The 18,402-nt window shown below is 39.0% G+C and overlaps 1 protein-coding gene across 1 annotated transcript in view; it reads right to left on the bottom strand.

The window, feature by feature from the left end:
- LOC306746614 (uncharacterized protein) overlaps window positions 1-11,073 on the bottom strand; it is a gene marked incomplete at both ends in the record, with an annotated part of 92,456 nt that extends 81,383 nt beyond the window's left edge. Inside the window, 7 exons of the mRNA XM_079229547.1 lie at window positions 2-277; window positions 373-496; window positions 7,131-7,230; window positions 7,318-7,392; window positions 8,047-8,169; window positions 10,890-10,971; window positions 11,050-11,073. Coding sequence (XP_079085673.1) covers window positions 2-277; window positions 373-496; window positions 7,131-7,230; window positions 7,318-7,392; window positions 8,047-8,169; window positions 10,890-10,971; window positions 11,050-11,073 — 804 coding nt within the window. The remainder of the gene's footprint in view (window position 1; window positions 278-372; window positions 497-7,130; window positions 7,231-7,317; window positions 7,393-8,046; window positions 8,170-10,889; window positions 10,972-11,049) is intronic.
- Between the last annotated feature and the right edge of the window lie 7,329 nt (window positions 11,074-18,402).

The following is an 18,402-nucleotide window of genomic DNA, read 5'->3' as shown; positions in this document are numbered from 1 at the left end:
CATCGACAGGTCGGCCATCCTCAACTCGTGTGGTGATGAGAGTGCGCCCACTGGGGTCTATGCTGTCCTTCTCATCAGTCAGTCTCCTTTCTATTAGTTTGCAGTCCATGTAAATGGAGACGATGTTGCTCTGTACTGAAATGCTCAGCTTGTGCCACTGGCGATCAAAAAGGGCATGTAGATCGCGGCTCTTAAATGTGTAGCGGAGAACGTTCTTTAGCTGGCCTTGGAAAGAAAACTCCACCATCTTCTTGGCTCCATCAACCACAACAGATACCTGAGGAGCAGAGAAACAAACAGCCATCTCATGATATTCTAATATGTAGATATTGAAACGGTTATGTGAGATTAAAACATATAGTGGGGCCCCACCTGACTGCCTCCCGACTGGTCGAATATCTGCCAAAGATACCAGCGGTCTTTTTTTGTAGTTCTTCTTACCCGGAAGATGGTGACAAGGGAGTATTCACTTGAAAGCCCATTTGGAAATATCCCTCTAAAAAAACATAATACAACACATTCAGATTCTTCCAGGATTTACATTCATTTAAACAATAAAATAAAATGGATGATGACAGTGTCATGTTTCATTTCTCAATATTGAATGTTAACTCTTTTAAAGCTTTCAGTGGCTGAACAAAAAACCAGCCAATCAACTTCAATGATCAATACAACATTTCAATATCCTCCTGCTGTAGAATCATGCACACAAATAAACCTGACAAACTTGATTTAGCTTGATGAATTGTATACTGGCAGCTACCCTGTCTTTCAGATAATGAAAACATGTAGAAATTGATCCAAACTCCCAGAAGCCAATCTTTTACCTCACTGAGATACCGTGTGCTACAGTTATGGCTGCCTAGTGCAATGCCGTTATAGGTTTATGAGTATGACCTCAGCTTCTCTGTAAAGTCAAATAGCAATCCTGTGTTCACAGCTGAAAATATGTTCCAGCAAACAAACCATGCAGAGAAAATAGGGAATATATAGTATAAACAATATCAGTTGGAATCACACCCACTCTCAAATAAATGTATTCAGTAACTCATCTCTCAACCCACACCCTTCCTAATTTTATAAATTGCATACATTGCATTAAAAAAACACATTGTACACTTCAACATGCTCTAACCCTAGCCCTAAATCCAACCTCAGATTAACAGTCAAAAGTGGAAGAGCATAAACATAATAAATCAAGATCAGCAAAAATAATAATAATGCAATGATAAGGTCATTGAGAAGGCAGAGCACAGCCTGGGGAAGGGAGAGAGAGAGTTTCTTTAGACAGGTTGGAAATTAGTTTTCACTCCAATATATCATCTCCTATTCTCTCAGAGCTTCCTACCCTCTTCTATTGTATCCGTTGAATTCTTTGAGATTTCGGTGTAAATGGTACATGACTAAAATGATAAATACACCAAGTTAAAGCTTCCGAAAAATGCCTGTTTGAGAGGCCAAGGGCTGGGAAGGTTAGTTTTTGCCCAAGGGCTAAAGGACTATTTTAGCTGCAAATCAATATTAAAAGTGGCAGGGTAATTTATAAAAATGAGGATATATAAAATACATTCAACACAGCATATTTCCATGCTGCATGTACATTTAACTACTTGTACCAAATGTGTTACACATAATTACAAGATGCAAGTTGTAACATACATGAAAATTATAAAAGAAAACTCCAAGAGCCTTTGCACGACACTGCAACACTACTCTGTTGGAGTTCACTCCCTTCTTTACAAAGTCCCCCGTGAAGTCTGCTCTCATTTCATAACACCGTCAGTCTACAGAGCAACACACTTGATCTTTGAGGGCCCACAGGGTTAAAGTTCTTGACCTCGTGTTGACTGCCATTTGCGGCTAAACGGCTGTAGGTTGGTTTGAACTCTGTTATCCAGCCTCTTTGAAGAAAACGCTACTCTGCATGTTTAAGTAATGTTCCCTGCTTTCATGCTACAATGTCAAAAAATAAATATACTTTTGCTTTTGCCAACCCTGTATCTTCAAAGTTCCTTTTATTTCTAACAAATTTACATTGGAAAACTTGTCGCGTGACACTTGAATGCTGTTCGACAGGCTTAGATTCTACAATGTAAAGCAGTCTTGCCTGCTTCCACAATGGTCTGAAGCAGTACAAAATAAATCTTGTGACGTACATTTTATGGAGCAGTTACTTGTGTATAAGTAGTGTATATTCCAAAACAGTGCACACCAGTGGCAATAATTGTAACAAATATTATTATAATCACAACTAATTCAATTTTTTATAAAGAACCACCATGTGTTTTCTGGAAACTATCAGCCCTCTTGGAAACGGTCTTTGACCATGCATATTGCTTGGCAGGCACTAGTCCTTGTATAATCAAAGAGAACGGTTTGACAGAATGTCACAGCAACACTACCGGTCCGGTAAGGAATCTCCCGGAAGCGGCTTTAGTGTCCTGGCTTGTGAGAAATGAGTCATTGGAATCAAATCAAACCCTAAATGTTCGACGAGTTGGCTCACATCCCTATCACTGACATTGAATCCTCCAACAGACCAAAGTGGATGATCAACCATGTCAGTTTATACACTACATGCATCATTCCTGCTAGCAAGGACCATAACTTCCCCTCAGCATTGACTCCCCTTTTCTGTTTAAACATTGAAGTGTTATGCTTGCCAGCATGATAGACTGCTGCTGATGACACCACATACAAAGCAAGCCTGTGATCTGGAAGACGGGTATCTTCTAAAGTAAGGAGACGCTGAGATGTGTGAGACTGCTATGGTATCATCCTTCCAGTGTAAATAAGTGTTCCTTTAAACACATACATAATGGAGGGATAACACTGTGATAGCAACAAGCCACCAGGAACAGATGTTCAAAGATCTGTGATTTGTCACCATGACAACATGACGTAAAACTAATTTAGAATCAACACTGAATCGTTGTGTCAAAATGTGCTATTGTTCGTTGGTAGAAAATCTCATGACATAATAAAACTGCTGCTGTGTGACTATGAAACAAGTTGTCACGGCGGCTGCCTTAGTTGTTTCTCACTTCCTCCAGGCCCAAGCGTACTTCCAAGAACTACCATTTTCCAACCACCCATCAAATGCCCTCAGTCTTTCCCATGAGTCCGAGTCACCTGACTCCTACTCCAGTTACCTCCCCACAGTATGTATACCAGACCTCCCCCCCTACTCCTGGCCAGATCATCAATGTTGCTCCATGTCTTTGCTTTCCAGACTCTTCCACTTGAACCTGACTCTTTACCTGTGCCTTTTGCCTTTTACCTCCCCAGTTCTTGTTAACCTGAGGATTCTCGGCTACTTCTGTTTGGATTTGCTGACTTTGCCAGTAAGGTGTCATAATTTTATAATTTATCAACGATCTCCGACCTTTTTTGCGCCACGGACCGGTTTCGTGGAAGACAATATTTTCACGGACCGGGCTTCAAGGTGTGGGGGGGTCATTATGACGAAATAAAATTATATGACCGGCATAACAACCAGTATAAAGTAGATACAAAAATACAACTCCCCATTATGCTGAATTATCAACACAAGTGATTCTGTTCACTGTTAAGTGAACAGAATCACCTGTAGCGGTAAACAGTATTTTAAGTAGGACTCCTGATATTCTCTTTGAAATGCAGCTTTATTTTTCTTCAAAGTCTTCTTCTGTCTCCTCATTTGGCATTTTCCCCTCACCAAAGAAGCTCTCCAAAGACGTCTGTTTTTTACTCATTTTTGCTTGCTTGTTAATTTTTGGGGGAGCGTGTCACGTAACCGAGACGACCGACTTGACATGTGCCAAGAGACGCACAGACGGATGTATTCGGTCATTTAAAAAAATAAAACATCTTTCAGACCTTGATAATCAGTCAAATGTTGTTTGAATTCATTCTTTCTGTGCAGCCCGGTTCGAAAGAACTGGTGGTTGGCGACCGCTGATTTAAATCACTGAACTATTAAAAGAGAACCAACCAATATATGAACCCATTTATACATCTATTTGAACACCTGCATCAACAACATTATTTTCCCCCATAATTACAAAAAGCTAATGCTATACAAGTCAGATAACACTCTATATATCAAAGAAAAATGGGAACTGGAGCTGAGTACAATAGTGGATGATGACAACTGGGGAAACATATGTCCTACAGTAGCTGTCACAGGGGTTGGGAGCTATGGATAGAATTTGATTGGAAGGTTAAAATTAGGTTGTTTAGGACCACGCTGACAGCCTGTGTCTCTAAAAACAGTCCGACCAACAAATGCTGGAGAAACTGTGGTGTGGACAGTGACCACACTCATTAGTTATAAATGCATTTAGTTATTGATTACTGACGAGGCTCTACTTTATTGTTTTGGTGTATAATATTTGTGGGTATATGTACAGGTAGGTGAATGTGTGTTCTACTTCTGTATGATGGCATTTCATCTACATGTGCATGAAGGTCAAGTGAAGCCCAATCAGGTGAATTTGTTTTGCAATGTAAATTTCATGTCTGCCTGCTTGTTTGCATTTGAGTCCTTTTCCCTGAAGCTCGGTGGTTTGTACACATCCGATGACACAAATTACAGTATTTGCATTTAGATTTCACAGTACATATAGGGAAGGTAAAGCACTTCTAGTTGCTAGGATGTGTGAGGCCGTACACTAAAAGGTCAGTGACGTCAATGCAAATGGTTACAAAATATATTTCGGGACAGAAAATCAAAAATACAGACAAGCACTGTATTTTCCAGAAATGATATAGATGGTTATGAATTAAAAAAGAGTGAATCAGCTCGACAGTATCGATTGCAGTAACCCCATATGATTAATTAGCTGACATGAGAGTCATAAACCACCGAAGCCACAGATGGATAAACAAACACAAGCCCTGGTGATTGATTGATGTACTATACCTCAGCGGCTCCTTTGTATCTATAATTCACGCTATTTTTGTATGATATCTGGAGCTTCTACATATAATATGAAAATGGTTTACTGTATTTCGTTGAACATTTTACCTGTTTTCTTTGATAATAGTTAGCATTCCAGTAGCATTAACCACATTACGAGACATTGTGGGCACATTCAAAGGAAGTGTTAGTTCCATTCCCTTTTCAAAATGAGCAATAGCTATTATGTCAAATTGTTAAGAAAATTAATTATGTTGTTTTGTGCTGGGCTTCATACTAACAATTGTTATAATATTTAAGACTAGACAAGAACAAAGAGGCCTTAGAATTTTCAACATACACACAATGGTCTAAAGACGAGTGTACATCCTTCCTTTATCCCTGGGTATGTTTTATTTTGCAAAACAAAGACTACGTCAGTCCAAAAACGTCTATGTAATGACGTTGCCTGCTACTTTACTGAAAATAACAAGTAAAGAAAAGAAGAATCACACATTGATCTTCTTTTTCTGAACAGCTAGAGAAAGAAAAGCACAGTTTGATTCGGACAGACAGCCACTGCAGCACTGTGCTTTAATTCTGTGAGAGCAATTTTTGAATACATGCTGCATTTTGCAGGGCCATTTCTCACCTCACACAAATGTTCCTTGAGTGTGTCAGCTCTGATCTGTGCGCCATAATGTGTTCTGTGCCGAGGAGCGAGCAGAACATTAGCGAGATCTAGAGAGTCGAGCATCTATTGCTGCATATCTTGCGAGTAAAGAGAGCAATGTTTTAGCGGCTGTGGCGGGGGCAGAGGGGCCTCATGCTTCGTGCAAATGCCCTCACTTTCCTTCCTCAGCTGACATGCAGTATCACCTGTCAAAGTACTTAGATAATTGGATATGAGAGGGATCGCAGTCTGGCCACTATAACCAATGACACTGTCAGCAGTGTCATTGAGAAGCAGCATCTTCTTGCACTATGGGTGCGGACTGAGGGAAGGATTGAGGTAAATGTATTTTCGACTGGCTGACTGGACAGGGAAGCAGATCACAAATCACCTGGCTCTATGATTCTCTCACTGAGCCAGAGAGAGAGTGGCAGGGCATGTTTACAGTTGCATGTCATGTAAAAATGCTAAAAATATCCTCCCTTCCCTGAAGAATGACACAGAGTTCTCTTTCACTGTTGCAACAAAACAATGAACATCACACAAAATGCATTTTTTTTATGCAAAACTTCACTGTCAAGCCAACTTTTTCAACTCATACAGGTTCAAACCGTATGTGCCACTGGTCTCTTGATACAACTGATGTTACTAAATGTAAAAGTGTCAAATATTATATCAAATTGAAATCCCCACTATATCATCATATTAGCACCAAGGTGAAATCACACAGTGGTCGCACCAGTTGACCAGGGAAATAAAGGTCTTCAGTAAATGGCACCTAAGTGTGTAATTTATGTAGTTATTTTAATATTCCCATCTTATAATACATGCTCCAACATTTTTTTCTCATTCCTTTATGTCCCACTTTGTGCCCTTAGGAGATTTCTAGAATAAACGCAATATATATTAATTCTGTTGAAATGAGTCCCTGTCTAACAGCTCACCTCAAAGGTTGCCCTTATTAGCCCAGGCAAATTGAACTATTGCTCTGAGCTGGGTATATCTGGGTTGTCTCAAGTCAGCCCTTTCATGAAAACCAGTTATGGCTGTTTTATTTGTTTGAATATCACCGGATCTGAAGGAAATCAAGCCTAAACCCTCAGCATGTTCTGCACAGCATCATGTGGTCGTGTAAGAAATAAATCCATATTCAGAACCGGTATAAGGGAGCAAAACAGTAATAGCTAGAGGTGTTAAACCAGATGGAGACTGCTGTTTAATCCTGCTCGGCCACACATTAGCGACTGCATCTGAACGCGTGCTTGCAACGAGCTTTTGTTCCATTGCAAGAACAGGATTGTGGGAAAAAATGAAGCGGCATATACTGTAGGGAGATTATTTACTGGGTCATGGTTGACATGAAGGCTGTCCGTGTGAGTTATCCTCACATGTCATAATGAACCAGAGTACAACATCTGAACCCAAATGAAGCCGAACATAAACACACCAGCATGCTCACACACACACACACACACACACACACACACACACGCACACACACACACACACACACACACACACACACACACACACACACACACACACACACACACACACACACAGTAGGAGGCTACTCACTTTGTTGGCTTAATCAATGGACTGCTTCCTAAACGAAATGACGGCAGGTCCTCTGTGATTGTTCCCTTTCGAAGAAGAAACTTTTCTGTGAGGTCAAATCCTGTGAACAGGTGAACAACGTGTCACTAGATTGAAACACGGCGATGATGACTTATTCACAAAGCAATTTTGTTAATTCCGAACATACCTGTGATTTCCAGGGGACGATCTAAGACATCAGAAAACATGTGCTCCTCTACACTCAGAGGGGGACAAGAGCCATCTAGAGAAAAGCCACCAAGAAGTTGGTAGTGCCGTTCATTTATATTTAGGACCGGCTTTGAGTATTATATTAGCGAAGATAAAACATTGATTCACAAATTCATTTCCACAGTGCATTTCCTTTCCAGTTCTTCAGCAGAAATCGACATCAAAGCAGAAAATCAATTCACTTTTTTCTCCCCCATCAATCTTCAAAACTTTAGTCGAAACTTAGAAAATAACTAACCGAGACAAGACTGGGATGTAATTCAGAGGCAAGCGTAGATCTGCTATACCAAAAATGAAATGGCGATTGACTGTTTGAATACTGATGCATGACATTTTTACAAATCTAAAGATTTAGTTCAAGCTGCCACACTATAGTCTTTCCAAACAAAAAATGTGGATTCCCCAGATGTTGCCGATTCAAATAAATTAAGAACCATAAATGTTTTGTAATATATCTAAAAATGGGTTTTGATATGTATAATAAAGGCTATACAAAACCCTTTTAACCATAAAAAATGTAAATGTCAATATGCCTGCCATATGTGTACCTATCCATGGACATAACTCGCTTTATGTTGATACCAGGACATTTAAGAGAAAGACTATAATACAACTGCACTCTGCTGTTGAAAGACAGAAGTTGATGGACAACAAACGCACAACATACCTGTTCGTTCACTCACTGACATTCCAAAAGTGCAGGGAATGAAAGTTACAGTCCAAAAGAAAGAAGTCCATCGTAACAGGCAGCTCATGGCTCTGTCTCTAGACAGCAGTCCCACCTGAAAACCTGGATGCAAACAGAACAGTTTTTATTTCACAAACGCAGCTCAATTAAATATGAATACTTTGTCAAATTGGGTGCCATTAAATGTTTTTTTTCCGGATGCAAGTGACAACAAAGGCAGAGCTAATAGATATAACATAACAGCAGACACAAGCAAACAAAGAAGCTCCACTGATTTGCATTACAAACCTGCTGCTCGGCTGGGTGCAACAGAAACATTGACTTCAATTATTTTTGAGCTCGTCTGGCTCTGAAACCGTCTGGTGTGATCACTTAGAGAAACTTAGATGGATAAAACTCAAAAACAGCTTTCACTACTTTCTAGCTGCAATCATATTTCACTGTGTTCTATTAATTAACCTCAAATTTGGCCTTTTCATTTTTGAAAACATCCACAAAATGAGATCATATGTAATTTGTATTATTGTGAAATCAATGTTTTACTGTAAATCATCTCTGATTCTCTTCACATTCTGCTTCCCCGACTCTCATGCCAACATATATGTCCTTAACGCCTCTTTGTTTGTTTATCACTCAATCTGGAGAATGCACTTCTGAGTCCTTTATTCATTAGTCTATATGAACACCTGCCATACAGAGATGAATAGAGATGTCTATACTTAAGCTATATCATTGTACATCAAGTAATGTTTCTGTTAAGGTTTGGGTCTCTTAATAGTGAGCCAAGCGACCTTTTGTTCTCCATCGACAGTTTGTATTTCATATGGTCAGTGTGTCATCGCCACAGATTAGCTGTGGAACTGTGCTGAAGCTTGACTTCAGAATACAATCCACTACAACAAAACAGAATGGGAAGATATTACGATGTCAGATGCTGATCTAAGTGCAGTATAGTGCATGTTTAAAAGATACAAGATACAAGAAGCAAATTTTCATCCATATTTGACTTTCTCTGAATTAATCTATATTCCAAATTTAGTTTTCAGTATCTGTCAGTCATTGTATGAGAAGCTCCGTACTTGATTGTTTGCTCCTCATGTCTGTGTTCTCTTGTCTGGTTTTAGCCCAAATGCCAAAGTCTTGATCTTTGTTTCTGTAGTACTGTATTTGCACTGTTTTGTGTTTTGATCTGTAAGCTGTCAGCAGTGTCTTGTTCAAGGACGTTGTTGCATCAAACCTGTAAAGCTACAAGTACTCTAGGTCTCGGAGGATATTCAGCAGCGGCACAGTGCAAAGAAGGCAATATTTTTTTAGGGCATCCTGGATGGTAAAAGTGTGTTCCAAAGTTAAGTCAATCAATTTTAGCAGACTACTCCAAATCAAACAAAACACTTTCAGCAACTTCTGGATTGATTTGCCAGCACTGCTGGAATAGGGATAACAATTGAACACAAACAGAAAAACTAAAATCATTTCAGGTGCTTTTTCAGGACTTAAAAAGAAAGAAAGAAGAAACTCAACAGAAGCACACAAACATATTTTTACATTATCTATGCGTGACACCAAATAAACAAATAGAAAATCTGTTGTTTTTTTATTCCCTAAAAACAATACAACGGGTCACATCTGTTGGTGAATCCTGCAGAAAAAGAAGTGGAGAATCATAACTCATAATGACTCGTGCTTTTTGTCAGTACCTGGAATCTAGTTAGCGGTAATCCCGTTACAAAGACTATAATCCCTCTTTACTGGTGCACATTTATCTATTCCCACTGGAGACAAAGCCGAGGACTTAACTTGACCTCCGCAGACCAGAATACTGCTTCGACACATTAAGTGAATTGATGTGCACAGTGTGACCAACATTATCGTTCATGATACACACTCTCCCTCCTTAACTGCCATGCTCTTTATCTGAATGTATCTCGCCAATGATTCATTCCCATTCATGTTGAAAGCACTTCTCCCACCCGATCATAAAGTTGTGCATGCAGGCCGACAGTACCATGGCGCCAGGAGATGAAGTAACCATGCCACTTACAACTACAACCATGCATGGGCTCTAGACAAGCAGCACTACAGGGGTATCACGTTCCCTGTCTGTGTGAAGGTGTAATGTCATTCCTCTCATTTCTGCAAATGCATCTCTAAAGCCTGCAGAAGCAGTTGCTCTACACATGACTGACTTTTAGGTGGATTCTGGTGGAGTTTAATTGGTGCTTTAAGACCAAATAGTTCAGTGTACACAACAACGCTGATGCACCATCTGCAAGGAGTTCCATCCTCAATTGACTTTTTTTTTTTTCTTTTTTTTTGCAGGTGACCATCAGACACATCTACCAACACAACACTAAAGTCTGGACAAGTGACTCCATCCTGTCTCTCCATCAGTCAATCACAATAACGTCATTGCAAAACACTTTGCAATATTCAAAGAAGCGTGTGTTTCTCTGCGCGATCGCTGATTGGCTGGGTGTTTTATTTTTTATGTTTTAATAACTGCCGTATGTAGCGGCTGATATTCTTTCAGTGTCCGGGACATATTTCTCACTTTGCTGTGATGCAATACGGTCCAGGCTGACTGCTGCAGAGCGTTGTTCATAAATCAGGAATAATAAGCTGTCCGTGTCCCGGACAAGAGACAAGTTAGAAAGATCACACCATGCGGGGGAAATAACCCGCTTCAACACCGAGCGACAAAAGGTGCAAAAGGAGTCCGTTGTGAAAATGATTTCAACAGGTTAACACGATATTATCAAGCAGTTTTTTTCTTTCTATTATGTATTTACTGTTAAATGAATTGTTGCTCCATGAGTACTTACAGTTGTGTAGAAAGTTTCCTCTAAAGCAGAAAAAATCAAAAAGCAGCGAACAGAGTATAATCCATGTGTGATTACGATCAGTCTGATTCCGGATTCCAGGACTTGGAAATAAAAGTCACAGTGGGATCGCCTGCCGGATCGCAGTCCTTATTAGTTGCACCGAGTGGCCCTCCCACTCTGTCATTATTACTGAAAAGCACCGCCAAGACACTTGAGCAAACAGGAGCAACACACGCTGAAAGCTTTCACATTAGGGGACGTGAATGGCCAGCGGGAACCCAAACAAACTCTCTTGTTTAACTCAGCCAGGTGCGGGAATTAAACACCCTTTGATGGCTTATCTTTTTTTTCTTTTCTATTTTTTTTATCAAATTGTCTGAATAGAAGGGGCTAATTCGTGTGGATGTCTTTGCATTTAAGTGTCTTCATGCGTGTTATTATAGTGGGTAATATCGGAACGATACAAAGAGTCTCAACACATAATTCATGTCGACACACGTTGATACAAAATAGCAGCTGTCTGGTCACCACGTCGCCAAATGATACATGTATAAATGATAGGATGTAATAAGGTGACAGCTCTCAATATACACTCTTTTAGTCAGAATGCCATGGCGCAATACTTTACTGCTAGTGGAAGGCAACAACTTCAGCATCCACTCTACTTTCACATGCAGGTTTAGCAGACTTATACATAAACGTGGCATCAGGCTGTTAATTCCTCTATTGTTGAAAAGCCACATGTTGTGTGTTTGTGGTTTTAGCGCAGGTACTTTGTCCCCCGATGTTTTTGTTGAAACAGCACACCAGCAGTTCAAGACACAGAAACAGGTGTTCAGGCTCCCCACACATGACTGTTTAGACAGATGATTTCAGTGCACCCGCCCCTTTCAGTCACGGGATGAAAGAAACAAAGAGGAAATGGTCTAAAAGCCTAGAGATGCTTTACAGTGAAGCAGGTGGCTATGTTTCTTTGGTGACCATTATCCAAACAAAAGCATTGAAAGTATTTGTGTTCTTTTTTTTATTCTCTGTTTTTGTTCTGAGTGAGGACTGAATTACTTTAATTGTCAGCACTAAATTCATTGCTGTCTGTCTCACAGTTAAGTTTGGAAAACAGCTATCTTTACTTTTATGTTACTAGAATCTTTTTATTTTTCAAATATCACTTTGTGTGAAACTGGTGGGAGTCTTTCAATTAAAATAGTAGTATTAGTCTTTTCAGCTAAAATGCTAGACAACGCATGTGTTGGCTATAAGCCCCAGAGTGCACTGGAGTCCGGTAGATTCATGTCCTCAGTGTTGGCTCTCATTTCACTCAGTTCATTAGAGCCTTGTTGGACTGACTATGAATTGATAACACGGTTCTGCACGGGCATTCAGAAGGACAGTTTCTCCATTCAACAAGAAGGACACCCTCTCCATCTGTGACTAGATTATTTTTACATTTAATAATTTCTTCAACCTGACATGCAAGGATAACATTCCAGATTTGTTTTGAAGATGGTCTCTATAACACTTGAAACTTTCTTCATTACAAAATACATGCAATAAAAATAGTTCACTGTGAGGTCGGTGGATTGTTAAAGCTGAAAATAAAACATGTTCTAGTTTTCCATAAAAATGAATATTCTTCACCTCTACTGTAGTGGCAGCAAGGGTCTCAGCGGTGGATAACTCAAAACCCTTGCAAATAAAAAAACTAAAACTGAATGGCTCGGTACAATAAGCAAGACGTGGGGTTTTGTTATTTGGGGGAACTGATCCTTTCAGGCTCGAGAAGGTTTGGGGGCATGGTGAAATAATGAAAATGGTATGGCTAATAATACATTTGTCACTAACTGGTTCATGGTACAACCTGATAAAAGAACATTTTCAATCAGTGCAATTCAAATAACAGCTTTTTTTTAAATCAAGATGTAATTTAATTCAAAGATACTAATAGTATGCTGACAGAACATTTTCTCCTATCGCAAGCATGGAGCAGTATTTGGGGAATCTACTGCCTGACTTCACGGTCAATGCATCATCTAAACTTATGTGCCTTTGCTGTCACTAAATAGATAAAAGTGAGTGTCGACGCAAAACAGGTGACAAATGTAGCCCACCAAGTGCTGCATCACGGTAAATGTTCCAAGCACACCTCACTGGAGTGACATCTTATAAACTCCAAGGTCCCTGAAGCTGTCAGGAGGCTCTAAAATACCCTGGAGATGATTGTTGTTTGAGAAATGTTCTGTGGGAGCATTCAAGATGGAACATCACTTAAGAAAACGAAATTTTTACAAAAATGGGAAAATTAAATTAGAATTGTATGTTATGTAACTTATAATTAACTTGCATTGCACATGAATAGTCTCAATTTCAAAAGAAATATATTTCTTTTGAAATTGAGACTATTTCCAAGAAATATTCCATTGTCAAGTTACATAATTAATTCATTAGTTTTTATTCAGGTAACAACTGGAATCTGACTGCAGTTCATTGTTGGCTTGATCAGACTTTACAAACCTTTACTATTTTATTTACTTTGTTTCGATAAAAGTCCAACAATCTGTATTTTGCCAGAATTTTAGGGTTGGTGCTCCACTCGTACTATACTTTTAAATCCTCATTAAATCCAATGGCGTCAAAAGTCTTCAGGGCATTTCTCTGGCAGTTACAACAAAAACAGTCCAGTGAGGTCTGCGGATTAGCCAGAGTTACCAGGACATTGTTGTCAAAAAGATAAACTGCTGATAATTTGTTTTGTTAAATTAATAAATTCCATTGACTGCAGAAATATAAACTATAACCACCTGGCAGAGGGAAGAAATGAATTTTATAACGCGACAGAAATTAGTTTTTAAGAAGTCCCTTGCATTTCTACAATTGTCTTTCAAAATATTATTTTCATGGCATTTCAGCATTAAATGACAGTTCACACTTCAGTGAAAAGTAGGACGACAAGGGAGTGTGGGGATGTGACAAGCAACAGATGGTCCTGCCATGACTGCAAGACACTACTATTATATTTTTGGCGGCCTCCTGATGTAACTCGGAAGATTTTCCAAGACATAACGGCAGAAATTGCACCTGTGAGAGATTGTTTTTTAACCTGTGTACTTAAAGCATCTCATGTTTTATTCAGACAAACAAAGGGCTTGCTCTAGCATATGGTTAGCCACAGCGTGTGCCCCTGTATCATTGTTTTCCATTTGAAAGTGTTGCATTGGTGATATCATTTGAGTCAGCAAAAGCCAAAATTTAAAATATCCCATTTACCATGTTTTGAAGACATTTGAGGTTTCCCCGAAAATTCAACCATCCAGCTGGAATGAGAAACATTGTGTCCATTTCACATAAAATGGTTTGTTAAAACAAGTGAAGATGGCAGCTGAAACAACTGCTCACAGTGTAGAACAATGTTTGACATCAACATTTTGAAACAATGGCAATAAAATGTAAATACACACATTTACCTGATTGTCACAAGATGAGGAAGACTGTTAACCTAGTTGGCTAATTTACCATCTTTTGCTATAAGAAGAGACACAATTAGTTCACATGTTTGATATATGTATCATATATCTTGCTTACTTGTATATTACTATTCTCTGTATGTGTTGCATTCTTATTGTGAATATCTTGTACACACATTAAACATTCATGTGACATTTGACGAACAGCCTTGACTTGGTATCGTTAGCTAAGTGAACTATGCAAAACACTAGCTAACGCTAGCTAACGTTAATGTTAGCACTTAACTACTGTCACCTTAACTAAAGGGAATTGTAAATTGCGAGGTGCAACCATTTCTCCAAAGAGGGGGTATGGAGGTAGTCCATCAAACCGCCATTTCGGTCCAAAGTATATTCAACAAGCAAGTTAGAGCTGTAAGCAGAAGCTAAGCTAACCTCTGAACCATACTATCGTATGGACTTGACCTATTGATATTCCATCTCCAGGACAACATTATATTTTTGGACGCAAACTCACAAATGAACTTACTTATGCAAATTAACAACTCTTAGCTTCTCTGACCTCTAGTGGCTGTTAGGATGCACAACATAGGCTCTACTTAAAAAGCCTCCTTTCTGCATGATATTCTGTTTTGGGTGCCTCTATGAATCTGTATTATCAGCATTTCCACGAAAGTAATGCTGTAAATAGTCTTTGCCAGATTTAACTAAAGATAATATGTCAATTAAGTGACATACCTACTGTATCCTCTTACTGTTACCAATAGCCACTTGCAAAGATAAAATATGTGCCATAAACGTTTTACCATTTTTGCTTGTCACTGCTGGCATCTCAGAACATTTGGACGTTCTTCTGAGTTGCTTTTCAGATTTAGGGATGGTGTTTTAATATAAGAGACACATTTAGGGGCCGATCACACTGGACGCGACTTTTAAAAGTTAAAAAAAACGCCTTGGCAAAAACGTGGAGCCTGTGGAGCGGGCCTGTGTGCGCAACTGGATGATACACACTGACACTGATGAGCTGTGCGACTCCGCGCCTTGCGATTAAAAATTGAGAATATTTCACCTTTTATGCGCGCCTAAAAAACGCTAGAAAAACGCAAAGCGCGGCATTTAAAAGGCACGCATGAAAGGTGCGCCGTACCATAGGAAAACAATGGTTTTGGTATCGACGCGTTTTTGAGAGTTGCGTCTGGTGTGATCGGCCCATTACAGTATATTGATCCAGCTGGAGCTGCACCCATCACCCAAACACAATGACTCTATGACTCTCGTTCAAGCAAAGTTTGAATGTATCCATATAATCTGTTTATACTTTTATAATGAATTGTTTGCACAGTTTTTTATTAAAAGTAAACTAATGCCATCAAGTCACATGCCTGATAGGCGTTCAAGATATCAAGGTTGAGGGTTGAGCAGAAGCTGCATACAAACCATCAAGCTTTAATGTGCTGTGACCAACATATGCTTTGTTTCTTAATTCTGTTCATCATAACATCAGTATTTTTGTTGTTTAAATTGCAAATGGCTGTAAAACCATCTTGTGACCAACACACCAAATAACTCTTCTGATGTGGAATGCTTGACGTGCTTAAGATGACAAATATAGCACTCTCCTCTTTGATTTTTTTTGTGTGTATTTGTGTGTGTGTGTGTGTGTGTGTGTGTGTGTGTGTGTGTGTGTGTGTGTGTGTGTGTGTGTGTGTGTGTGTGTGTGTGTGCATGCGTGTAGCATTGTATTGGTACAGGACGTGTATGAACGTAACCTCAGCAAACACTATTCTTTTGGGCAAGCAGTTGTTTGTCTCGAATACAAACACACTAATAGCTGTGTTCAGATTCTTCATTACGCCACTCAAGCCCCTATTGTTGAAGGGCTTTAGACGCAAAACACCTGTCCGTTTTCCTATTTTATCATTTACTAACTTGACATATGCCAAAGCACGAGACAAAGAAAGCATACAGTGAGTCACTAATCTGTATGCAGACATAACTATTGATGTGGACCTTTCATGTCCTTATAAAAAGCCATTAAGGAGTTTCATTCATCATTTCTGAAAGCTCACCTGAGCATTTAAGCTTCCAGTGGCTGATGTAGACAATAAAAGGGGAAGAGAATTAAAAAAGACACAATAACATGTCAGTTTGGCCTGCAGCTATAGGATGGCTTGAAATATGATCACATAATTGAGCCATCTTTTGAAATGTAATGAAAGAAAAGTCAGTCGGTGGCAAACTCACTGAGCTAGCTGTATGAAACTGGCTCTCTTTGATATCGAGTCAAACACTCAGTGGTTCGGTATCAAGTTTAAACCTGAGGCAGACATGAGTACTTTAATTAATGTGTCAAATCAAAATCAACCAAAGTCAATTTGAGGGAACAGAAACTTTAAATGCAATATTCTTCAGAATCAGCTGTCATATAATACGTATTAAATTTAGATCTTCGTGAAAACGCTCCATCTCTTTAAGGTCAATGAGACTTTTGTGTTTTGACTTTTCTAATTTCGTTATTACGCCAATGACATGAAGGCCACAACTAACGATTATTTTAATTATCACTTAATCTGCTGATTATTTTCTCAATTAATCAATTATATGTTTGATCTACACAAAAAAAGTCTATTTCAGTTTATCGCCCAAAGTTATGAAACCAAATGTTTCGTCTGACCAACAGTCCAAAACCCAAAGATATAAAAAAAAACTGTGATGTAAGTCAAATGATCAATTATAAATGAATGTCATGACAGCATTAAATGGCACCACAATCCAAAGTACAATATTTGACCCTGGATGACATTGTTGCTTTATTTATTTTACACCGTGTTGCACCAACAGTATTTGTACATCCTGCATTGAATGTGGTTGTACATTGTACATTTCTGCTGTCTGTACAAAAAAACTACATTTGCTCTACAGTACATTACATTGTGGGTGTTCCTTGGCAGCCTACTCTCACATGATAGTTGAGGTTGCTGTGCAGCTTTAGTTACGATAAATTAGAAATATATTTACAGACTGACCCCATATCGCCACATCAGATATCACCTCAACCACATACAGCTACGCCGCCAAAAGTCTATACAAGTCATGTAAGCTCCACCTATTACACTCACCCGGTCAGTGGGAGGAGGTCATATTAAGTGGTGACGGTGCATTTTTTCATCTTCAAAATGAAAGGACAAATTTGAAAGGAGAACAAACGCTTCAGGGACACAGCTATTGGACATACGTATTTGGAACTGTTTCTGCGGAGTCTCAAGAGTAGATGAGAGGTGAATGTGATACTATTATTTTGTTGTGACAGAAGTCTCATCCTCAGGAGACAACATGGTAACATGGGTTTTGTGATCTACTCACAGCAGGAACCCCTGCAGCTGACTCACATACTTATGAAATTAAAGAAGGATTAAGATAATATACACCAATCAAATGTAAATTGTCTATTCCCCAAATCCTCCTTGATTCACAAAAGTCTTGATATATTCAAAAAAGATTCTCAGCAAGCCCCTTTTAACAGACTAAGGTACATAGCTTCCTTGAGGGCACGTTGCCAAGCTGCATGATAAAGGCATTTGCAATTTTGAAAGGTTGCATGAATTAAGTTGACCTACCTTCCCTGAGTAAGTTAATAATGGGTTCTGAACCTGTTACATTAGTTTAATTAATTTTTTTTAAAGTCATGGGCATAAATGAATTTTAGATTTATCGTTATTGATTTTAGTGAGTTGAATTTTGAAAGTGTCCAAACCAATAGTCACCGACTAATTAACTGGTAAGAATGTTCATCATTCCAATTAGTAACAGACAAATTTCCTCCAATACAATATAGAGAATTTTCACTCTCAGAAACTTTAGAGCCTCAATGTCACCGTGGCCTTTTATAGTCTACCCCTTGCAAAAGTAATTACTCAAGTAATAATTTAATTTTGTCTCAATAATTCTAGAGATGGTGAAGCATGACTGCAGACTCTTATACTGCTGTAATTCAAGGGACAATATACTCTTTATACGGAGTACTTCTCCTGACACTGGGCGCTCAAAACTGT

The sequence above is a fragment of the Taurulus bubalis genome (genome assembly GCF_910589615.1).
Source record: "Taurulus bubalis genome assembly, chromosome: 14".
Taxonomy (NCBI): Eukaryota; Metazoa; Chordata; class Actinopteri; order Perciformes; family Cottidae; genus Taurulus; species Taurulus bubalis.
This window is presented reverse-complemented; position numbering and strand designations above follow the sequence as displayed.